The sequence below is a fragment of the Sorex fumeus genome, unplaced genomic scaffold (assembly GCF_029834395.1).
Source record: "Sorex fumeus unplaced genomic scaffold, SorFum_2.1 ptg000098l, whole genome shotgun sequence".
NCBI lineage: Eukaryota > Metazoa > Chordata > Mammalia > Eulipotyphla > Soricidae > Sorex > Sorex fumeus.
The window spans coordinates 88,592,440-88,616,902 of record NW_026606155.1 but is presented as its reverse complement, the minus strand read 5'-3'; the positions used below and the strand labels follow the sequence as shown (position 1 = coordinate 88,616,902).

The following is a 24,463-nucleotide window of genomic DNA, read 5'->3' as shown; positions in this document are numbered from 1 at the left end:
GGGAAAGGGTATTGTCCTTCTGCCTATTTCCCCTGGTCATATAATGTCTCTGCCGCCATTCGCCAGAGGTCATTGGACAGTCAGGTTTGGGCCTGCGGTGATGAGACACGCGGGGCCTCATGGGATGGGGGTGGAGCCAGCCCTTTGCTCCCCACCCCAAGGAGACCGCGAGTCGCCGCCCACAAACGGCCTCTCTGGCTCCGGATCAAGCTGCTTAATGGCCATGATCCCAGAGACTCAGGAACAAATATTGGAACCCAGCAGGTTTTGGCAAGAAATCCCTCTGGATTTAATTGTTAAAATTTTGGAATTTCAAAATCGCGTGGCCACTGCTGCAGCCATGCAACATCATATGTTATTCATAACCAGCAACAGAAAACAAATTGTCTACTGTTGCCTTTGTGGCAGAACTGAGTGTTGGGGTAAAATTCCAAATAACAATGATGGTTGTGGTGTCGAAATTTTGAATGTAATCAAAGTATAGAGAGAGTAATTTGGAAATCATCTGTCCGACAGGTAGGGGGAGGGTGTGGGATGGGGGTATACTGGGGTTTTTGGTGGTGGAAAATGGGCACTGGTGAAGGTATGGGTGTTTCATTATATGACCAAGACTTAAACCTGAAAGCTTTGTAACTGCTCTCACAGTGATTCAATAAATAAAATTATAAAAACTGGGGGAAAAATGTAAGGTGGAGTTCATGCACAATTCAATCAGCCTAATCAGTGACTGAATAAATAGCAGTACTCCTACATAAAAAAAAAAAAAATTGAAGTCTGCTTTCGTTTTTTCCCCCCTGCCACCTTAGCTTCTGTTCCTATATCACCTTTCATTCCGTACTCTGTTTCTGTCTCTCACCCGTATACATGAACAGGGCTATAGAAAAATATCAAACAATACTCAGGAAAATGGCATTTAGCAAATTGAATTTTTAATATATTGGTCAACTTTATGAAATCCTCTTAAATACCCATTTGAGTGGTTTTTTTTATAAGCATGTGTTACTATAAATTTTAGTATTAGTTCTGTAGTTTCTTAATAGTTTATGTATTTTTACATTATGTGTTCTTTCTTTTTTTTCTTTTTGGGGTCACACCCGGCGATGCACAGGGGTTACTCCGGCTCTGCACTCAGGAATTACTCCTGGCGGTGCTCAGGGGACCATATGGGATGCTGGGAATTGCCCGGGTCAGCTGCGTGCAAGGCAAATGCCCTACCCGCTGTGCTATCACTTTAGCCCCTACATTATGTATTCTTATTTTTTACATTATGTATATTTAGAAACTGCATTTTTGTTTCAGCAATATACTGTGTTAGTATAAAATATTTAAATGATATTGAGACATTTTATTTAATTTGCAGGTATATTTAATAAGCTTAATTAAGCTCTAACATTAATCCTCTTGGGTTGATCTCTTCTTCTGAAATGGGGGTTTTGGGCATGTTCCAAAGGCATACACTTTGGACTATTTATCACAGAATAATTTTTCACAAAATAATTCAGTTAAAGCACATGGAATAGAAAGTCCTTTTTTGATTTAAGTCACTTTAACCAATACCAATACAGTATTAGTAGCTAGAGATTTTTTTAAAACAATACTGTAAAAACTTATGTACACATAGAAACCTGCACTCAATGGCTATATCAACTTTATGGACATGGCTTCAGTACCTCATGAGGCGGACATCCTGAGGCGTGCTGTCAATACACTGCCCGTTTAGGATGGGGCGTTCAAACATGTTGATGATGGAGTTCAGCAACATCAACTTTATAATGATCAAAATTTGTAACCAACCTCAATAAGTGAATGGAGGGACCAGAGTGATAGTGCACTGGTAGAACTTGGTCTTGTATGCAGCTAACCCAGATTTGATCCCTGGCATTCTATATTGTCCCCCGAGCACTGCCAGAAGTAATTCCAGAGTTAGAGCCAAGAGTTAGTCCAGTGCCAGATGTAGTCCAAATAAATAAAAATAAGTGAAAGGAAAAATTGACTGTAGCAGTCCAGATAATGGCATATTATTCAATATGCCACAAAATGAGCTGTCAAGTCATAAAAAGACCTGGAGGAAACTTTAATCCACTACGTGAAAGAAGACAATCTGAAAAGATGACATACTCTATGATCTGAACTTTGTGAATGACAGGGCAAAATTATAGAAACAGTAAAAACAATTTGTGGTTGCCAAGTTTTAATAAGGAGCAAGTGGGGCAAGTAAGCAGAGCACAGAGGAGTTTTAGAGCACTGAAATATGCATACCATAATGGGGATTGGGGGGGCAGGCAGTTGACCACATCCAGGGTTCTCAGGGGCTATTCCTGGCTCTGTGCTTAGGAGTGACCCTCTAGTAGTGCTTAGAGGACCATATGTGATGCAGGAATTTAAACTTAATTAGTAGCATGCACGGTAAGCATGTTGATCTCTGTACCATCTTTCTAATGATCCTTCCTCAGTCTTCAGTAAGGACACAGCCCTGGGATCTGTGTGCAGATGCAAACCCACAGAAAGGTTGGCATGTTAGAGGTAAGACAAACGAGTTAATATTCTAAATAAGTTCCAAACATGATTCTAATGTACATCCAAGGGAGAGTGAACGTTCTAAATAAATTACTTCTCAATCTATTCAGCTAAATTCCTACCAGTTTTTCTCCAGTTACTTTTGCTTTGCAGTGTGGAATCATCCATATCCACTATCGTGTGATACTCATGATTTTCCCACTTGCCCCTGCCCCACTTTCCAGTTAGGCAGGGGCAGGCAGGAAAACCAGCCAACTAACTACCAAGTTTCCAAGGGAGAGTGAAGGTTCTAAATAAATTACTTCTCAATCTATTCAGCTAAATTCCTACCAGTTTTTCTCCAGTTACTTTTGCTTTGCAGTGTGGAATCATCCATATCCACTATCGTGTGGTACTCATAATTTTCCCACTTGCCCCTGCCCCACTTTCCAGTTAGGCAGGGGCAGGCAGGAAAACCAGCCAACTAACTACCAAGTTTCCGTTCAAGCAAATGATTTTCCTTAACATTCACCTAACCAGTGTCTCTAAACATATTTTTCTATCATACTTATGTTGTACTCTCTGTCAGGTTGTATTTTAATTGTTTGAGTTGATAACTGCCTTTCTGCTACACTGAGCAAAGTGAGAGCAGTGTGGTGTTTTATTTACCTTGGCAGTTCCTAGTCTTAGCTAAGTCAAATTGTTGGACAAATAAACAAGTGTACAAAGTTGGCCAACATGTATAAACTATGCCTTGAAATTTAAAAATCTAAATGTTTCATTCAAAGTACACCTATTGCTTGCTAAAATATTCAATCCTTTAATCCTTCAGATAGTAAAGTTTATAAAGGCCCTCCCGTTGATCGTCGATTTGCTCGAGCGGGCCCAGTAACGTCTCCATTGGAGACTTTGTTGTTACTGTGTCTGGCATATCGTATACTCTCGGTAGCTTCCCGGGCTCTCCGAGAGGGGCGGAGGAATCGAACTCGGGTCGGCCATGTTGGCCGCTTGTAAGGCAAATGCCCTACCGCTGTGCTATCGCTCCAGCCCAATCCTTCAGATAGTTTTGCTTAATATTAATGCCTATACATTCAGTTTGTCTTGAGTTGGGGAAAGAACTCTGGGTACAAGCCAAATCTGTCACCTTAAATCATCTAATTTCTCTGGACCCTATTTCTCATCTAAAATATGCAGATCGGACCAGCCCGCCCGCTCCTCTCTGGAAAGAAAGATGGCGGCCGCACGGGAGCCTTGTGGAAAGCGGGTTTGAGCCGGGCTCGGGGGAGCGGCGGGGACCTCATGGGAAGGGGGGCTTTGTGGGCCGTCCCCCACGCCCCACCGAGGTCGCCAGCTGCCCCCCACGAGCGGCTCTCCGGCACGGCCACGACTCCATGGCACAGAAACCAATCTCTTAACTAGCTAACTTTTAATAGAAATTCTCCCAGGATCAATAAGTAAAATAGCAGAAATTCAAAACCGCGCGGCCGCTATCGCGACCGCGTGACATCATTTTATTCTTAAACCAAGTTGTAGAAAGCAAATCATTTCACAACGCTGTTTTAGCATGTCTGATTGGGGGGGGGGGGGTCGTAAACTCTAAACAATAATTGTGCATCTTCTATCGAAATAATCTATCTAGTCAAAGTAGATAGAGTATTAACTAGAACTCATCTGCCTCACAAAGAACTGGGAGGGGTGGGAGGTGGGGGTCTATTGGGGTTCGGGGTTGAAAATGAGTATTGGTAGCGGGAAATGTGTTTGGTATCTACATGACTGAGACCTAAACCCGAAAGCTCTGTAACTTTTCCCACAGTGATTCAATAAATAAATAAATAAATTAAATAAATAAATAAAAACTCTATCTTTGAAACAAAAAAAAAATAAATAAATAAATAAAATATGCAGATCACTGAGGCACTTCCACTGTAAGCGAAATCTTGCTGCCTGAAGTTTATATTCTGTTCCAAGTGACAGAATAATAATCTAAGGATTATTTTCTTATTTGAAAACAAAGCAACTTGAGAGGGAGTGACGTATAAGAAATGGAACACATCAAATTTTACCACTGTTTGAATTGCTGATAGATAAGTGAATATTATGCAAAATCACACCTCTAAGACTTGAAAAGAGAAAATATGAATTTCATAGAACAAATAGTTTTTTCCACAACAAATTTTATTACTTAATCTTTCCAGAATTTCACATTGAGATTCTTAGCAATGCATACAAATTGGAAATTTATTCAAAGCATAGATTAACTATCTTTTTAAAGTAATTATTTCCTCCAGTGTCAGGTATCGAATCCAGAGCATTACTTAGGCAGTCACAAAGCCACACTGCTTTTCATTCCATCAAGTGATCTACCTGCAGACAGGTAAAACATGGAGGAATAGAGCTCAAAGCAAAACTATCAAGGAGGTGATATTTGTTTTAACCGTCATATAATTTCTTGACTGGCAGAAATAAAGCATAAAAGCATTTATAACAATAGTAGAAAGAAGAATTTAAAATTAATTCGTTCAAATGAAGCATCTTCAAATCAAGCCTGAAAAAAATTAAAATTTTATTTGCAAATAGTTATTTAGAATACATAGCACAAACACTATATATATCTAATTTCTGCTGTGTAAATTACTATTTGTAAAAGAAGCAGCTGCAGAATATTTTCTAGATCAAAGAAATGGGACATTTGCAGCACTACATCTCTTTTCTGGATGAAGAATAAAGCAACTGCTGTTCAAAGGAAGACAGTGGTTCTCCTGACCCCCCACCCCTGGCTGGTGCAAGGGATAAAATGTAGACTCACACTTGGGAGGAAGATGCTCTACCACTGAACAGTGATTACTTTTTTAAAGATCTAGAGATGTCCAATGTAGAAATAACAGAAGAAAGATAAAACCTTGTGAGTAACTGCCTGTGTTAGCCACAGCACAGCATCCCCTCGGAGCTCCCATTTTTAATTTTTCTGTTGAGTCATTTCATAGAGGAGGAGGACACAAAGAAATTCTCCCTCTTCAGATCATGGCAATTTTACTAGTTCTCATAAGCATAACCACTAAAATAAACTAGTAAAGGGAAATGTGGTAGTCAATTGGGAAACTGGCACTTTTTAGAGGGTCAATGTTAGAGTGACCACCACACCACTTCCTCACACCTTTTCACAGGAGATGAAATTACCCCCCCCATTGTATACTCTTTTGCTGAAATGCTACTCACCAATATCCTACCTATGAGGGTTAAAAATAGTGAAACAAAATAGTGAAAAAAAATAATTCTTTTGTGTTTGATTTCCTTTTTTTTTTTTTGTATTTGGAGGAGGGGGACCCTTCTCAGCAGTGCAAGTGGTCATGAGGGCTATAGCCAGTATGCAAGGGGGAACCATATGGTACAAGGAATCCAGAAAGCTAGCTTCCTTCCTTCCTTCCTTCCTTCCTTCCTTCCTTCCTTCCTTCCTTCCTTCCTTCCTCCCTCCCTCCCTCCCTCCCTCCCTCCCTCCCTCCCTGCCAGTATGCAAGGGGGAACCATATGGTACAAGGAATCCAGAAAGCTAGCTTCCTTCCTTCCTTCCTTCCTTCCTTCCTTCCTTCCTTCCTTCCTTCCTCCCTCCCTCCCTCCCTCCCTTCCTTCCAGCTTGCCTTGCTCAGGGATTACTCCTGGCAGTGCTTGAAGAACCATATTGGTGCTGGGGATCAAACCCAGGTCAGCCACATACAGGGCAATTCCCTTAGCTACTGTATTATCTCTCCAGTCCTGAGAAAAGCATTTTTTAAGGAACAGAAACTCACCTCCTTGATTCAGGTTAGTTGTCACGATCTAGGAAAAAGAAAATGGGCAAAATAAAGCAGTGTTTTACTTTTTAAATACTATGTATTAACAAGTGTTTCAAACAATTATAATTAAGGCAGGAATAACTAGCTGTTTTGACCACAAACTCCTTGCTTAGTAACTACCCAGGAGGGTCCATCTCTGTCTATTAGTCTTAGAGCCCATCCCTGTCAGAGTAATAGAAGAGGCCAGGAGAGTAGGGCACTAGAATAGCAGGTTTTATAGACTCATTGGTCCAAGTATCTAGGAGATGCCATGAAAGCTCAAAGAAGTCATAAGATAAGAAACACTGGGAGAAAGTCTGCTTTTGTATCAGTGCTATTGAGGCTCCCTGCTCTCACTGCAGGAAGCCACTGTTTCAGGAACCATGCTGAGCAGAGTGCCAGCAAGTGCCACTAACCAGAGCTTTAATAACATTTCCTATCAATTCCAGCATGCTGATTTTCCCCCTGGTAATAATTTTTATTTATTTAAAATTTTTCTTTGTTTATTAAATGCATGTTTTATCATAGTTTATGTAACAGTGTGAAGAATGTTTAATATGAAACCAGCTTTATATAGTGGCTAAGCTAAAAATAATAGCAGCTGAGGAAAGAACTTGAACTCACCCCACTTAACAATCTTGGGCTCAGGGAGAGTTTCATGAGTGACTTTGCAAACAAATACATCTTCAAAAGTGGGAGTGAAGTTAGCATGAGTCAGAACATAGAAAGACCAATCTTTGCTGAAGGACAGGTCTGACTGTTCTGACTTCATCTTCTCTCCATTTTTCAGCAATTCGATTTCAATCTGGGGTGGATGGAATCCAGACACATAGCAATTCAAAAAATTTGGTTTTCCATTCTCAGGTGGGTGGCGAGAATAAACTTGGATCTTTGGAGTACCTAGAAACATTATAGAGAGATAAATTAAAAATATCAGAGTGTGTTTGTACAATTGAGGTGACCCTGGTGTAATACTATATCAGAACCAAGTATTTAAATATAATCATTTCTCCTAAAATAGTAATTGAGCATTTCTACTCTGAACAAATAAGATACTTCTTATCCAAAAGGCTATCTCCATTTTAAGGGATAATCATGATTTATTTTGTTTCCCACATAATCTCCCTTGCACAGGCCCTTTTATAGCTTCTCAGATATAAAAATTTCCTGTCACTCAAATATATATGATCTGACCTCAAATTGCTTTACAATCTTAATTTTTCACTTCTGATACCCTCCATATTTGTTCCATCAAATGACTCATGATACCTTGTTGAAAGTACCTTGTTTCAGTACTTTCATTTTTCTCTTATCTCTTCACTTCCTTTGTATCTTCCACTTAGCTCTCCTACCTATATCCACACACATCTGACTTCCCAATATGTATTATGAGTCTAGTATGGTACCTGGCACACAACAATTGCTCTATTAAAGGCAGGTGTCATTGTTGCTGATATTACCTTGTTCAGGTTCCTAACTGTTTAAACCAAGGTATGTTCTACAAAATACAACCTCTTTATCTTGATCAAAATCCCCATATGATTTTTTGAAGAGTTAGAAAACAAAAATAAAACTAAATAAAACAACAAAAAAACCCACACAAAATTTAAATGCCTGACAGAAGTTGACATAGTTACCATAAATGAGTAAATTAGGCTTTGTATATATGACAGGGAATGGTAAGGACTATTGCAAACTGGAGAGAAGAAATGCTCCATTATGATCAAGTGGAATAATGAACATGAGAGAGGATTTTTAATTTCCACCCTCAACTGACCATGATATCTAACCATATTGGGACCATCACATAATATGATGGTATAATGGTTTCTAAAATTGGGATGTGTGATTGGATGATTTATAAAAATATAGAAAGAAAATATGACAAACTGTATTTTTCATCCCAAATGAAAAGAATCATCTGCTACTAAACAAAACTTCACTAATCCATGTGTATAATTAAAATAAACATATATTCAGGGAACCTTTTTATCTATGACAAGGGGTATTAGGAATAAGCAAAATACCAGGCATTCCAACTAGGTGTACCTCTCTAGAAATACCTTATTATTAAAGAAAAGGTCACTAGCACCACTGGTAGTGGGACTGCGGGTTTCCATGAAGCACTGATTTCCCCCACCCCCATAAAGTTAAAAATAAAGCTAAATCAGAAAGCTCTTTGCATTAGTACATTAGGGACCAAGACAAGTACAGTGGTTAAGGCGTTTTCCTTGTCTGCAGCCAACCGTAGTTAGATCCCTGGCATCACATAGTCCTCTGAGTATACCTAAGCACCTTGGCTGTACCCCCTTGCACCCCAATTCATGCATCATAAATTATAGGATGTCAGAGTACAGGTTCATACTGTCTGGAAGTCTTTTTGAAGAGTCAGGCTGGGTTTTACAAGAAAATCACAGTGATCTTTTCAGAGAGAACAAGGATTAGACAGGCCTGGGTGTAACTGGATTCAGCCACTGACTTGCTCTGTGACTTTAGGAGAGGTTTCTTGACTTTCGGAGATTAACTGAAAATTTAATTTTATGTCCACAACAAAATAAAACCTAAACAGGAGAAGGAAAAAACAGGCCCTCTTCCACACACAGATGAAATCAGCATTATTCATTTCTTATGTATCTTCCAAAAGTGGTTTATGTGTGACATGTATTACTTAGGAAATTTTTGAGATCGGGATTTTTTTTTGAACTTCTTTTAAATTGGTCACGGACCTCCCGTTGTTCATCGATTTGCTCGAGCAGGCCCAGTAACATTGTGAGACTTGTTACTGTGTTTGGCATATCGAATACGTCACAGGTAGCTTGCCAGGCTTTGCCATGCGGTCGAGATACTCTCGGTAGCTTGCCAGGCTCTCGGAGAGGGGCGGAGGAATTGAACTCGTGTCAGCCATGTTGGCTCCGTGTAAGGCAAACGCCCTACCCGCTGTGCTATCTCTCCAGCCCCTCCTTTAAATATTTTTAAAAAAAATTTTAATGAATCACCGTGAGATACAGTTAGAGACTTACAAACTTTCATGATTGCGTTTCAGACTAACAATGTTCGAGTACCCATCCCTCCACCAGTGCTCATTTACCACCACCAATGTTCCCAGTATCTCCTCCTCCCCATTCCCTCTCTGTGGCAGGCACATTCCCTCTTTCTCTCTGTCCTTTTGGATGGACGGTTTGTAATACAGATACCAAACGGCCATCATGTTTGGTCTATAGTCTACTTTCAGCACGCCAAATCAGAATTTTTTTAAATGTCACTGTGTTATTTTCATAAGGGTATCTGTAGTCACTGGCAAATATCAATAATTATGTGTAGGTATTATATTTTGTTTTGTAAATGTAGCACTATAGCACTGTTCTCTCGTTGTTCATCGATTTGCTCCAGCTGGCAATAGTAAAGTCTCCATTGTGAGACTTATTACTGTTTTTGGCATAAGGAATAGGCCATGAGGAGCTTGCCAGGTTCTGGGAGGGGGGGGGTGAGGGGGGTGCGGGACGACTCTCCGTAGCTTGCCCGGCTCTTGGAGAGGAACGGAGGAATCAAACCCCAGCCAGCCATGTGCAAGGTAAACGCCCTACCGGCTGTGCTATCGCTCCAGTTTCGTAAATAAATTATAAATTTAATACCTTTTCCCACGGTGGGAAAATGCTTCACAGAAGCGTTTGTGAGAAAAAAAATGAGAGTATACTATGGGGTATTCATTAATTAGTTATTTAGGTGTGGTCCTGAACATGCAACTTGAGTAATCCATTTTGATGACCTTTATCCGTGGTTTACAACCTCCCAAATGAATAAACCTTTGATTCTCAAAACTGAAAGTGGAGGCTCAGTTCATCTTAGAAGACACCAGGCTAAGTGCCAACGAGGGAAAAGTCCTCCGTTGGGGGCAAGAGAAGCAGGAGACGACTGCTGACCCAGGGCTGTCCATCTGGCCTCTGAGAACTCTCCCACTGGAAGGCGAGAAGGTGAAAACTCAACGATCACAACAGGCCCCCCCCCGTCCCCTCCCCCCCCCCCACACTCGGGTTCTACTGACTGCCTGCATTTACGCCCTGAGCCCGAGCTCAGTGCGAGCGGTGAGGACAACCATCGGCTTTACATCGTGGGCGCACTTCAGAGTCAAGAACAGAAAGCACGGGACATCTCGGCACGGGAGTTGACAGGAAGCGCTTGTGACTATTGTGAAAAGTGACTTGCAATGTAAAGGTTCGGTAAGACTGAAAGTCCTAACCCCACCATCACTCCGCGAGCGCCCGTTTCCTGCCCTTCGTGGGCCCGCTACTTATGCGGCGTGGGAAGCAACAAGGGGACCCGAATCGCGTGGCCAGAAAGCGGCTGTCTCCTTGCCTTTGCGCCAGAGTCGCCGCCGACTGATGTCTCCGAAGCGCGAAGCTCAGTGTCCGCCCTTTCGCGGTCTGCACCTCCGGTCGCGCGCTTCGGGGCGTCAGTCAGCCCGCCCTCCCCCGCAGCTGCCCGGGGGGTGAGGGGCCCCGCGAAGGAGCCCGAGAGCCTCCCGCTTCCACGCGTCCCTGCAGTGTGTCAGCCCCTTGGCGCAGCCCGCCGGCGCGACCTCTCCTGCTCCCAGCCCGGCCAAGGGGAAAACAGAAGCTGGTGCAGCTTGGGCCCGTACCCCTCCCCACTCCGGCCACCCTCTCGCCCCTCCAACCCGGACACCGGGTCCGAGCCCAGTCCCTGGCCTGGAAAGAAGTCGAGCGTCTGGGGGAACTGCTTCCAAGAGTGCCTAAAGGTGCACCGAGTGTTCGGAGAGCGGGAGAGGAAGGAGGGCACTCACGCTTGACAGCCTCCAGTCCCGACAGAGAGAGGAGCACCAACAGGAGGAGAGGCACGGGCGAGGCCATGGCGTCTGATCTCCCAGCCCTCGACGAGGGGACTCCCGGCTGCTCGCCCTCCGGTCGACAACGCGAATCCGGGGCTGAACCGCCACTTATAGCCGCGGCAGCCTCCAATCAGAACGCGGGCTGCGGCCGCCGTCATCGGTATCCGAGCTGGAGGGGCCTGGCCAGGTTGGAAAGCGGGACTTTCCCGCTTTCAGTTTCATTTTCCTCTAAAGTCTCCTGGCGCTTTGAAGGCAGGATTGGACTGGTGGGGTCGCAGTCTGAAACTTGGCGCCTCCGGATCTGGGTGTGCGTGGGGCGTGGGGGTGGGGAAGGGCAGCCGCCCAAAAGTTCTAGCAGGATGCTTCTTGGCGCACAGAGCCCACGATGAGTGAAGCGATTCTCCCCCACCCCCACTCACCAGATGCGAAGAGACTCGTTTGCCATATGCTCAAGTCAATTGGGAGCCTAGGCCCTGGTGGTTTCTGTTTGTGGAAACCCGGAAACTCAGAAAGATTATTAACTGAGAGAGGATCATGGTGCCAGGCTGAACCATGGTATCCTGCTCAACAAGAAGTTTGGTTAGGGCTGGAGCCATAGTGCAGTGGGTAAGGGGCTTGCCTCACATGCTGAGGATTCGAAACCCAGCATCCCAACTCAGGAATCCCAGGGCACCACCAGGAGTGATTCCTGAGTCTAGAGCCAGGAGTAACCCCTGAGCACCGCCAGGGATGTGGCCAACTACCCCTCCCTCCAAAAGTGAAAGAAGTTCGGTTAATAATTTCAATCCAAGAATAGGCGGTTGGGTTCGTTGAACAACCAAATTTAGTCCAGGTTAACCTCAAGGTATCCAGGGGACAATGTGGGGTTTTATCCAGACACTTGGAAAATACAAGAAATGTGGAATGGTACAACTCTTGGAAGAGTGTGACAGATCATTTTGCTTCCTGTCCCCTACAGGGAAGAATTTTGGGGGAGTTTCTTTTGGGGAAGTGTTTGTTTTGTTTTTGTTTGGGGGCCACACCTAGCTATGCTCAGGGGTTACTCCTGGCTCTGCAACCAGGAATTAATCCTGGTGGTGCTTAAGGGACCTTACTGGATGCCAGGAATTGGCTGCATGCAAGGCAAACGCCCTACCCTCTGTATTATCACTCTGGCCCCGGATTTTTTTGTAAATGGTATTGGAGTTAAAGGAATCCCCCTTCCCCCCCCCCACAAAAAAATTCGACTATCATGGGTGGCTGAGTTGAGGGAGTGAGTCTTCTCAGAGTACAGTAGTGAGAAAGGAAGTTAGCTATGGGGCTGCTTTGGGAGAGGCAGAGATCTTGGAAATCACCACAGTTTTCTGTTGAAGGGAATTGGGTTATGCTTCTGCAAGGATACAACAAATATTTTCTGAATTTCCTTTATGTATCTGTAGATTATTTAATAATCCCAATTTTGGAGACCAAATCAAAACTAGAGAAATGCTCTCTCCACCTAATTTAAAGAAACAAGATAAACAGGGAGTTTCAGTTTCTAGCGTATTGTGTTGTGTATAATGGGTAGCAAGTATACTGCAATTCTAATGTTGTTCACTTAGTTTTTCTTCTTAAATTTTTTTCTCTTTTTTCACTTTTTGTTTTGAATTGTTTCTTTGTTGTTATTTCTTTTAAATTTTTTTCCTTTTTTTGTCTTTGTTTGATCTAGTTTACTTATCAGCTTTATTGGTAATATTTATTGGTATTAAGTTTCCAGGGGGTATTGGAGCCAGTTCAATCCAGGCCTGGGCCTGTTTCTCTGAGCACCATTGGGAATGACCTCAAAATATAGAGCTTAGAGTAGCCCCAAATACCACCAAGTGTGGCCTCAAAACTGAAAAACAAATAGCTTGCAAAAGGCATTGAAAAATTATTCCCTTAATTATTGCCTGATTGTACTGACAAAAGCTAAAGAGTTACGGTTAATTTAAAAGGCAAATTTTTTTTAAATTTTATTGAATTACTGTCAGTTATTTTATTGAATTATTGATAGTTACAAGCTTTCATGTTTGAGTTACAATCACACAATGATCAAACACCCTCCCTCCACCAGTGCACATTCCCCACCACCAATATCCCCGGTATACCCCCCCGTTTCTCACCGCTCCCTGCCTCCGTGGCAGACATGATTCCCCATAATCTCTCTCTACTTTTGGGCATTATGGTTTGCAGTACAGACCCTGAGAGGTTATCATGTTCGGTCCTTTATCTACTTTCTGTGCACATCTCCCATCCCAACCGATTCCGCCAGCCATCTTTTTCTTAGTGATCCCTTCTCTATTCCAGCAAAAGGCAAGAATTTTTGTTAAAAATTTTCATTAAAATAGATTTTGATCTATTTTTAGAAGAAAATTTTTTAAAAATGTAATTAATGAGGTGCTAAACAGATAGTACAGCAGGTAGGGAGCTTGCCTTGCACACAGCTGATCCAGGTTTGATCCCCAGTACCACATATAGGCCCCTAAGCCCCACCAGGAATTAGCCTTGAGCACAGAGCCAGGAGGTAAGCTCTGAGCACAGGTGAGTGTGGCCCCAAAATACTAAAAAGCAAACAAATTAAAAAACCTGTTGTTGGTTGGTGCATGGGGTCAATCCCAGCAGTGCTCCAGGGCCTGTGTGGTATCAGGGACCACATCTGAAGCTCTCATCTGCAAAGTGTGTGCTTCAGTCTTCTGAGTTATCTTCCTGGTCTCCTAAAACTTTTACTTTAGTTAGAAAAAAAAACAGAGAGAGAGAAACAGAGAGAGTCAGAGAACGACAGAGAGATAGGGAGACAGAGACAGAGACATAGAGAATTATTTGCTTAGTAGGGAAAACACCTAAAAAAAAATCTACCCACATATCGATTTGTGTCATCTCACAGTAGTGGTATTAAAAAGGTGGATTCCCTCATATATTTATTTCCTAAATTTTTTTGTTGTTGCTTTTTTTGGTCACACTGTGCAATGCTCAGGGGTTCCTCCTGGCTCTGCACTCAGAAGTTACTCCTGGCAGTGCTCAGGGGACTATACGGGATGCCGGGGATCGAACCCGGGTCAGACGTATGCAAGGCAAACACCCTACCTGCTGTACTATCATTCCAGTCCTCTTTCCAAAAATTGTTTACAATGGATATTTATTCAAAATGGTAGGTATTTTCAAGAAAATAGAAGAAGTGGAACTCTCACACTCTTCTAGTGGGGTTGTAAAATGGTACAACTGCTTTGGAAAATAGGTTGACAGCTTTTTAAAAAGTTAAACATATCCTCTTCATTATAATTCAGCCATACCACTTCTTGGTACTTATTCAAGAGAAAATAAAAGCATATAGCTATTCAAAAACTTGTGCATAAATTTTATAGCATTTTTATGTTAAATATGAGGTTGATGAGTTATCTCTGTCTCATGGGCATTTTGTGTGTAAACAAATACCTGTTGCCAACTTATTTTTATTGGGGAAATCATATAAAAATGACAAAATATAAGCAGTATAGATATATGAAATACTAATTTCCTGTTTCCTTCCCAAGCCCATGTTCTTCCTTGAATACCTCTCTCTCTCTCTCTGTGTCTCTGTCCTTTGTCTCTCTGGCTCTCTCTCTGTCTCTCTCTGTCTTTTTTCTCTCTCTTTTTCCACTGTGTGGATGCCTGTGTTCTCTCTTGAACATACAAACATTCCTCTCTCCCCTCATGTCTTTCTAAGTAAATTCCATTCAGTAAAAATTATCTTGCTTTCTAAGTAAATGAACACTAATTTCTCTCAAATCCTCTTTTCAGTAAAACTAATAGTTTACAGCATTCATTTTCATTATAAACCCAGTGCATTCATGTAGGCCCATTGTAAAGATGCAAAATGCCGATGTACTGAACAAAAGTGAAAGTGCTCTTATTTTTCTCTCTACCCTTCATAAACCACCATTAATTTTTGGTGCCTATTCCTCTGTTGATGTATATTGTATACAGTTGGAAGGAGAAAAAAAATAAATATAAAGACTAACTATAATAGTCTGTTTAGATCACAGCATCCACTAAAAGTCTAAAAAGAATTAGAGGTGGCATCAATTGTTGGCTTAGATGGAGAGGTAGGTTAGATAATTGCTGAAACTTAATACTTCTCACAGTGTGGGTACAACAAAAGTGGAGGGCTGGGCACAGTCCCTGAAGAACATATCAGCCAGTAACTATGTGACTGACAGCCTCCTTCATTGGTGTTTAACCCCAAATGAGTCTTTATCTCAGGTCCTCATTCCAACTCTTACTGAAAACCAGAGTTCTAACATGGATTCCAATGTAGCACTAGTAAAAATCTAGACTCTCCTACAAAGATCCTTTTCCCTTTCCAGCATATTCCTCTAAGCCCCGGCTTCTCACTTTGCAGCTTTCTTAGCTGACACTTGCCTCTAGCCAATGAGTGACATCCTTTCTGGTTATCTCCTGTTATATCACATTTATATTACTTCTTATGTCCTCTATTTCCTGATATTTTGGATCTTTTCTAAACTTTTTGCATAAAAGAAGATAGCAAAGAAACCAGAAAGAACTGTTTAATAAAAAGCCAATTTTTTAAAACTCGCCCGCACGGCAGAGCCTGGCAAGCCATCCGTGACGTATTCGATATGCCAAACACAGTAACAACAAAATCTCCAATGGAGATGTAACTGAGCCCGCTCAAGCAAATCTATGAACAACAGGAGGGCCTTTACCTTTACCTTTACCTTTGTTTGTTTTTTAAAGCTACACCCAGAGGTACAATAGGGCTAAACAAGGAGGGAGTGCAAGTGCATGGGGGGAACAGAGACAGAGAAAGAAAAGGAAGGGAAAGAAAGGACAATAAATATGCATAGAGTGATTTCGGTTGTTGGAACTTCTTCCCTTCATTAAATGCTGCATGTGTGCTTATTTGTTTATTTTTGTTTGGTTTTAATTTTGGGTCACGCCCACACCTGGCTGTGCTCATTGGCTTACTCCTGGAAGGCTCTGGAAACCATATGGGATCGAACCCTACTTGGTCACCTGTCAAGCAAGCACCTCACCTGCTATACTATCTTCCTAGTTCTGTGCATGTGTGCTTATTTAAAAATCTCTCATCTGCATACTTCTAGGGGTAGGTGGTGGTGTATGTCTACCTCACCCACTCAAATTCTTTGGGATCAGAAGAGAGTGCAAAACTATCTCAGATTTTGCTATCCATTTGTTTTTAAAATGTAGACTTGTTGGGATGGAGAGATAGCACAGTGGGTAGGGCGTTTGCCTCGCACGTGGCCGACCCGGGTTCGATTCCCAGCATCCCATATGGTCCCCTGAGCACCGCCAGGAGTGACTCCTGAGTGCAGAGCCAGGAGTGGCCCCTGTGCATCGCCAGTGTGACCCAAAAAGCAAATAAATAAATAAATAAATAAAATGTAGACTTGTTGCTCATTTTATAAGTGATAAATTATTTTTTAAGCAAACTCATTCATGGCAATTTGATCTATATTGAAATCTGTAACAGTTATAATAATAATAATGATAAAAATTAAATAAAGAAAAATCACTAACTCACAATCCTTATATTTCTTGATACCTTGACTACTGCTCAGAGTTATCTTCTTGCAGTGGTTCTGGAACAGTCTGCAGTTCGGGATCAAATCCAGGTGGGCTGTATGCAAACCAAGCAGTTTACTCTTGGACTGACTGTCTCCCTGGTCTCAAACTTAAAACGTTTTTGTACTTTTAAAAAATTTTTTAATGTGTTCCCCCCTTTTGTTTGAACCAATTTTGCTTTATTATCTTTATTTTTTAAACTTACTTTCCTTAAAATATCTGTTGTGGGCAGGAGCAATAATGCAAAGGGTAGGATGTTTACCTTGCATGTAGCTCAGCTGTGTTCTATCCCTGGCATCCCACATGGTCCCCCGAGCATCCCATATTAATCCCCCTTTAGGATTAATTCCTGAGTGTAGAGACAGAAGTAAGCATGGGGAAGTGTGACCCAAAAAACCAAACAGAACAAAATAGAACAAAAACCGTATCGTGTAGATGTTTTCCATATATGTATATACAGAACTGGCTTATTAGTAGTAATTGTAATTCTTCTCCAAACCATCTCTTAGGCAGAATAATGCCTCCCTCCCTCACAATATGTTATGTGTCATGATTTCTAGAACTTGTGAATGTTTCCTTATATGGTAATAAATTTAGGTAACATGGCAACAAGAGAATTTATACACATGTGATTAAGATTAAAAACCTTGAGATGGGGAGAATATCAGGAATAGTTTGTGTAAACTCAACGTAATGTATGGTTGCTTTAAAATAAAGAAGAGAACATTTCCTGGTGATGGAGGAAGATATAACTTCAGAAAATGGCCAGAAGAATGTAACATGCTAGCTTTGAAAATGAAAGAAGGAACTGGTATGAGTAAGGAAATGTGGACATATTTAGAAGTTGGAGGTAAGAATGCAGATTCTTCCCTAGTTTCCACAAAGGAAAACAGCACTGCCTTACTCTTAACCCCAGGAGAGTTATGTTGAATTTCTGACTTACAGAATCCTAAAGTGGTAAATTGTGTTGTTCTATGCCACCAAGTTTGCCATAATTTGTTACAACAGTGAGGGAAAAAAAGTTTAGGGTGGGAAGAGAGAAATCAAAGAACTGAGTGTATGCTTTGAACTCAATCCCTAGGATGACATAGTTTGTACCCTGAGAACACCACTGTGGAAGGGCTAGAGCAACCTCAGAGCACAAATAAGTAGTAGTTTCTGTAGTGTAGTGGTTATCATGTTTGCCTCACACAAACTGTACAGTCTCCAAAGAGCCTCTTTATTATGTGAGGATGGAATAAAAGAGGAAAAATCTGGGCACCATTCCAATACAGAATTGGAATTTTTTAAAGGAAAATATTGTAAAATAGTATATAAAAGCTTGGAAAACTTACATAGATCCCTTTTAGTATAGCTATTTCTTTTTTATTCATGATAGAGTTAAATTAAAAGGCTGATTTCAAAGAAATATATGCAAAATGACTACACCTTTGTTTTTGTTTTTGTTTTTGGGCCACGTCCACTTTGCTCAGTGGTCCTGGCTCTACAGTCAGGAATTACTTCTGTTGGTTATCAGGGGGACCATAAGGGATATCCGGAATCAAACCCAGCTTGGCTTTATGTAAGGTTAATGCCCTACTCTCTGTATTATTGCTCCAACCCCAAAATGACTACATCTATTTTTTTAAATTTTTAATAGTGAGACATCATGAGGTACAGTTACAGACTTACACATTTTTGTGCTTGGGTTTTGATTATACAATGATCAAATACCCATCCCTACACCAGTGCCCATTTCCTACCACCACGGATCCCAGTATCCCTCCCACCCCCCCCACCCCCCCATCCCACCCTGCCTCTGTGGCAGGGCATTCCCTTTTGTTCTCTCTCTCTTATTAGGTGTTGTGGGTTGCAAAAGAGGCAATGGGTGACAATCATGTTTGGTCTGTAAAATGACTACATCTTTATGTAAATAAATATCTGTATTTATATATGTACTTGAACAGAGAATGTCTGGAAACAAACACTGTACATGGTAAATTTAACTTGGGGTGATCTCCCCTGCACTGTTTGGGAAAACCAGGGATCACTCACTTACCAGTACAGATATGACAGTTTGTTGTTCACTCAGCAATGCTGTGTGGTGCCAGCCGTGCCTCTGGTGTTCAGGGGCCACCAGGGCTATCAGTGGTAGTGAGGACCCATTTAGTGACAGGGATTGAAGGAGAGCCATATATGGGGGATTTTCTGAGGGGGAGGCACAACCAGAGATATTCAGGAGTTACTTCTGGCTCTGTGCTCAGTAATTACTCATGGTGGTGCTGGGGGACCATATAGGATGCCAGGGATCAAACCCAGGTTGGCCATGTGCAAGGCATGTGCCTAACTGCTGTACTATTGCTCTGACCCTCACATGCCATTTTTGTGCTCCAGCTCTTGGAGCTGTTTCCCTCTCCTAAAATTTAAATTAAAGGTCTTGTAATTTTTATTCTTTAAAGTCATCTATACTGCCTAAACTTTTCATAATGAATATAATTTTCATCAATCAGAAAATATGTGGAAAAACTTTCTATTTATTTTTTTGCTTGCTTGTTTGTTTTCTGGCTATACCAGACAGTGCTCAGTGACTACTCTGAGCTTTATGCTTGAAGATTTGCACCCAGTGGTGGTGGCCCTCAGGGAACTGTTGAGTGCCTGGGTGGAAACAATTTTTAAAATCACTACTATAAAAGATGAACAAAAGAAAAAAACCAGCTCTATTGACACTTGCATCATGGGCAAGAATAAACCCTGCACAGTTTTTCTAAATTAAAGAGGTACTAAAGTCCTCTTTCTGGGAATCATTATCCATTTATAGACCAATAGTTTCTTTCTGGATGTCATTACCTATTTATAGACCAATACACCAAAGTCTAAAAGCTCCTTTGGGAAAGTATTTTCCCTAGTGGGAGAGCTTACTCAAAGTTTAGACAACATGTATGATTTTAAAGGATAAAAATTACAAGACCTTTAATTTAAATTTTAGGAGACAGAAACAGCTCCAAGAGCTGGAGCACAAATATGGCATGTGAGAGGCCAGAACAACAGTACAGCATTTAAGGCAATTAGAGCACATGCTTGGTGGAAGGAGACCCAAGTTCAGTTCTCAACACCAAATGTCCCTCAGCACCACTGGATGTGACCCCCAAACCAAAATACCCCTCCCCCACCCATACACACACAGAATCTGAAAAAGGAGAATTTTACCTAGCAAAGTGATCAGTAATTGTTTATTTAATGACTAAAATTATGATGAGCACTTGAGCACTGAGATTAGAAAAATGGGTTTGAGGAAGGAAGGGAAGGGAAAGGAAGGGAAGGGAAAGGAAGGGAAGGGAAGGGAAGGGAAGGGAAGGGAGGAAAAGGGAAGGGAAGGGAAGGGAAGGGAAGGGAAGGGAAGGGAAGGGAGGAAAAGAGGGAGGGAGGGAGGGAGGAAGGAAGGAGGGAGGGAGGGAGGGAGGGAGGGAGAAAGGAAGGAAGGAAGGAGGGAGGGAGGGAAAGAAGCCCATGAAGGAAGCTAAAATGTTGGGACATTGTTGTCCTGGAAACTAGTGTAATCTTCTTGAAATTCTTGCTCCCCTTGAAACACTCGGAATTGTGGGTAGAGCAGGAGTGGTTTCGCCCAATTGGCATGGGGTATCTGTGAAATAGACAATTTCACTAGAAATTGTAGTGCCAACTGAGGCTTACCCAGCATGGTAGTGGCAGTGAAAGAATGGGGAAACCTGTTGGGAGGGAGAGCAGGAGGTGAGGGGCGGTGAGATAGTACAGTAGGTAGAATGCTTGCGTTGCACATGGCTGACTCATTTCAATCCCTGGCATCACATATGGTCCCCAGAGCCCTGCCAGAGTGATCCCAGAGCACAGAGCCAAGAGTAAGTCCTGAGCATTATTGAGTTTGGCCCCAAACCCAAACAAAGCAAAGAAAAAATATCCCCAAGTCAAACCGAAACACAATCCTATGAGAGAGAGAGAGAGAGAGAGAGAGAGAGAGAGAGAGAGAGAGTCTTAGGAACTTTGATTTTAGTGAAAGTTCAGTAGCATTGCGCACCAAAACCAGAAAAATTAATGCTGTTGTTTTAACGTTAACATTTAATGTAACCTCAATAAAATAAATATGTTTTTAAAAACACTAGTTTATCCAGCTTTTGCAGAACTATCACATTAGGTTTCAGGAGCCTAGTATAAATATTTGCCTTTTCAAAATTAAGTTTACCTGTAATTAGACAGAGTACACACACACCCTTTTGTGTGGGCTAGAATTTCTGGGCTTCAGAGCCTGAGGTACATATGCCTTCCTAAAGCTAGCTTGCTCAGAGCCTAGGGCTTCCCACTCATCATTATTATTTTTTTGCTGTTTGGGTCACACCCGGCCATGCTCAGGGGTTAGTCCTGGCTCTGCACTCAGGAATTACTCCTGGTGGTGCTTGGAGGACCAGATGGGATGCTGGGAATTGAACCCGGGTCGGCCACATGCAAGGTAAACGCCATGCCCGCTGTGTTATTGCTCCAGCCCCTTACCACTGATTTTTTTTCTTTTTTATGTAGGAGTACTGCTATTTATTCAGCCACTGATTAGCTGATTGAATTGGGCATGAACTCCACCTTACCTTTTCTTTAAATTTTTTATAATTTTATTTATTGAATCACCGTGAGAGCAGTTACAAAGCTTTCGGGTCTAAGTCTCGGTCATACAATGAAACACCCGTACCTTCACCAGTGCCCATTCTCCACCCCCAACAACCCCAGTATACCCCCATCCCACACCCTCCCTCTACCTGTGGGGCAGATGATTTCCACATTACTCTCTCTCTACTTTGATCACAGTCAATATTTTGACACCAGACCCATCATTATTATTTGAGATTTTACCCCAACACTCAGCTCTGCTGAAAAGGCAACAGTAGACAATTTGTTTTCTATTGCTGGTTATGAATAATGTATGATGTCACCTGGCTGCAGTAGTGGCCGTGAGATTTTGAAATTCCAAAATTTTAACACTTAAATCTGGAGGGATTTCTGCCAAAACCTGCTGGTTTCTGAAATTTGCTCCTGAGTCTCTGGGATCATGGCTGTTAAGCAGCTTGATCAGGAGCCAGAAAGGCCGTTCATAAACGGTGACTCGGGGTCTCGTTGGGACAGGGAGGAAAGGGCCAGCTCCACTCCCATCCCATGAGATCCCGTGTGTCTCGTCACTGACGGCCCAAACCTGAATGTCCAGTGGCTTCTGGAGGATGGTGGCCACCGAGCTGCCTAGAGGGAGCAGGCGGAGAGACAACACCCTTTCCACCCTGGGGTGGCCCTGCAACAGTAACCTACTGCGGGGTCTGGACAAATTTCTGCCAAACGCTACTGGGTTTTGAGATTTGTTTCTGAATCTCTTGGATCATGGCCGTTAAGCAGGTTGATCAGGAGCCAGAGAGGCTGTTCATGGGTGATGACTTGGGGTCTTGTCGGGGTGGGGAGGACAGGACCGGCTCCACCTCCATACCGTGAGGCCCAAAATGTCTCGTCACTGTGGGCCCAAACTTGACTGTCCAATGGACTCTGGAGGATGACGGCAATGAGCCGCCAGGGGGAAGTGGGCAAAGGGACAACACCCTTTGGCCCCTGGGGTGGCCCAGCAACAGTAACCTACTGTGGGGTCCAGACGCATTACTGCCAAAAGCCGCTGGGTTTCGAGATTTGTTTCTGAGTCTCTGGGATCATAGCCATTAAGCAGCTTGATCAGGAGCCAGAGAGGCTGTTCGTGGGCGACGATTTGGGGTCTCATTGGGTTGCGGAGGACAGGACCGGCTCCACCCCCATCCCGTGAGGCCCAACAAGTTTTGTCACTGCAGGCCCAAGCCTGACTGTTCAATGGCCTCTGGAGGATGACAGCCACCGAGCCGCCAAGGGGGAGAGGCAGAGTGACAACACCCTTTCCACCCTGGGGTGACCCAGTGATAGTAACCTACTGCGGGGTTCAGATGCATTTCTGCCAAAAGCCGCTGGGTTTCGAGATTTGTTTCTGGGTCTCTGGTATCATGGCCATTACGCAGCTTGATCAGGAGCCAGAGAGACCATTCGTGGGCGATGACTTGGGGTCTCATTGGGCTGTGGAGGACAGAACCGGCTCCACCCCCATCCCGTGAGGCTCTGCGTGTCTCGTTACTGCAGGCCCCAATCTGATTGTCCACAGGGTCTCATTGGAATGGGGAGGACAGGACCGGTGCCAAGGCACGAAACCTATTCCCACCTGGGTTGGCCCAGCACCGGTAGCCTACTGCAGAGACCAGACGCATTTTTACCTAAAGCCACTGGGTTCTGAGATTCGTTTCTGAGTCTCTGGGATCATGTCCATTAAGCAGTTCAATCAGGAACCAAAGAGGCCTTGCCTCCAATTATATAGCTGAGCTGGAGGTGGTTTGTGGGTGTGTTTCCCACATACCTAACTTTTGGCCGTTTACTTTCTTGGTAAACTTTGCCCCAAGTTTTTGGGGTCTAGCCAAAGCACAGCAGAAATTTTGGGGTATCTGGAAGTCTATAGGCACCATCAGGTTGCTGATGCACTTGCCTCACAGGTACAGATTGACCTGTGGGCGGCACCATAAACTCCCCCCCCCCCCCCCACTCATTTTTTAAAGTGAAGGATACTCACTCTTCCTCACCAGTCTCCTGGAACCTACCCTGGGACCTGCCCTGACCAGAGAGATCCCTGACCAGAGAAGAATGGAAACTGTGATTATATTTGGAGTTGTTTCAACAAACTTTCAGACAATATTATTGTTTTTTTTATATTGTTCTGCACACAACTATTCTTTGTTTCATCTTAAGTGTTTACTATAGATTAAGTGCTGCCAAGAATAGAAGTCATTCACCTCTGTTACATTTCTTTGAGTAAACAATAAACTCATGTCTTTTACTACCAGCTCTCTGAGTAGTTTCTTTGGAATTGTTACTTACTACTTGCAAAATCTCGGACATGCTTGGCTTGCAGCAATACCAAGATACCATGTTGTAAGAAGAATTTCTTTTTCTGTTGCAGAACAATTCTTTATTGCACACAGGTATGTAATATTACTTCTTATTCTTGCCAACTTTGAACCCAGTCCCACAATAGCTTTGACTTCAGTTCTCATTCAAGATTATAGGCAAGTGGAGTGGTATGGGTAAATAGATACTGGCATAGATGCGTGGGCATGGGGTGATATATAGACTAATTTTCAGTTAAACATTTTACTGGTATCTTAAAACTATAGTGCTTTTGACATTGGAAAAATATTAATAAGAGTTCCTGTTATCCAGTGCTCAGTATTGGATCCAAGTTGCAGAAGACTTACACTTTCGGAGGATTCCTGATTCCTTTGAGAATGTGATGATGAATATTCTGGACTATCTCTCCAGGAAAATGCACTTGCTAAAAATCACACAACATAGACAACATTTTTATGGTAAACCCTCAGATCAAGACTATTCTTTAATAAGGGGGGGAAAAGAGTTATAACCGAGGATATCGAAGGATATGGCGAGATGAAGAGAAGATGAAAGGAGTCAAAGAAGGATGACCCAAGTCATGAAGGGAGAGGAGCCAAGAACCCAAGCCAAGTCTGCATGGTAGATGGTAAAAGAATTTACCAGGAGTGCAAGGCAGTTTAAATGAGAGCAGAGCAAGTTTATTAAGGAGAAAAAAACCTACTGTTTGGACTGACACAGAGGAACCTCCAAAGAAAGAGATCTGATTAGCACCCTGAGGGAAGTATTTTATTGTGTCTTG

General features: G+C 42.6%; 2 protein-coding genes and 1 non-coding gene across 3 annotated transcripts in view; 1 reads left to right on the top strand and 2 right to left on the bottom strand.

Moving 5' to 3' along the window:
• Positions 1-4,650: 4,650 nt before the first annotated feature.
• On the bottom strand, positions 4,651-11,239 carry B2M (beta-2-microglobulin). Its single transcript, XM_056134389.1, has 4 exons — positions 11,104-11,239; positions 6,930-7,205; positions 6,282-6,309; positions 4,651-5,041 (listed from the first exon to the last, which is right to left on the bottom strand). The coding sequence occupies exons 1-3, from the start codon at positions 11,168-11,170 to the stop codon at positions 6,296-6,298; spliced, it is 357 nt and encodes a 118-aa protein (XP_055990364.1). The 5' UTR covers positions 11,171-11,239; the 3' UTR covers positions 4,651-5,041; positions 6,282-6,295.
• On the bottom strand, positions 5,456-5,595 carry LOC130042231 (small nucleolar RNA SNORA29). Its single transcript, XR_008795179.1, has one exon. It is a non-coding gene; the product is annotated as a small nucleolar RNA SNORA29 (small nucleolar RNA).
• Positions 11,169-24,463, top strand: part of PATL2 (PAT1 homolog 2) — a 29,843-nt gene continuing 16,548 nt past the window's right edge. The window contains 2 exon segments of the mRNA XM_056133980.1: positions 11,169-11,308; positions 12,836-12,855. Of these exon segments, the coding sequence (XP_055989955.1) occupies positions 11,169-11,308; positions 12,836-12,855 (160 nt within the window).

Coding starts and splice junctions, on each gene's coding strand:
- B2M (XM_056134389.1), bottom strand. CDS start 11,170: ATGGCCTCGCCCGTGCCTCTCCTCCTGTTGGTGCTCCTCTCTCTGTCG. Junction 7,206..11,103: donor GGGACTGGAGGCTGTCAAGC/GTGAGTGCCCTC, acceptor TAATGTTTCTAG/GTACTCCAAAGATCCAAGTT.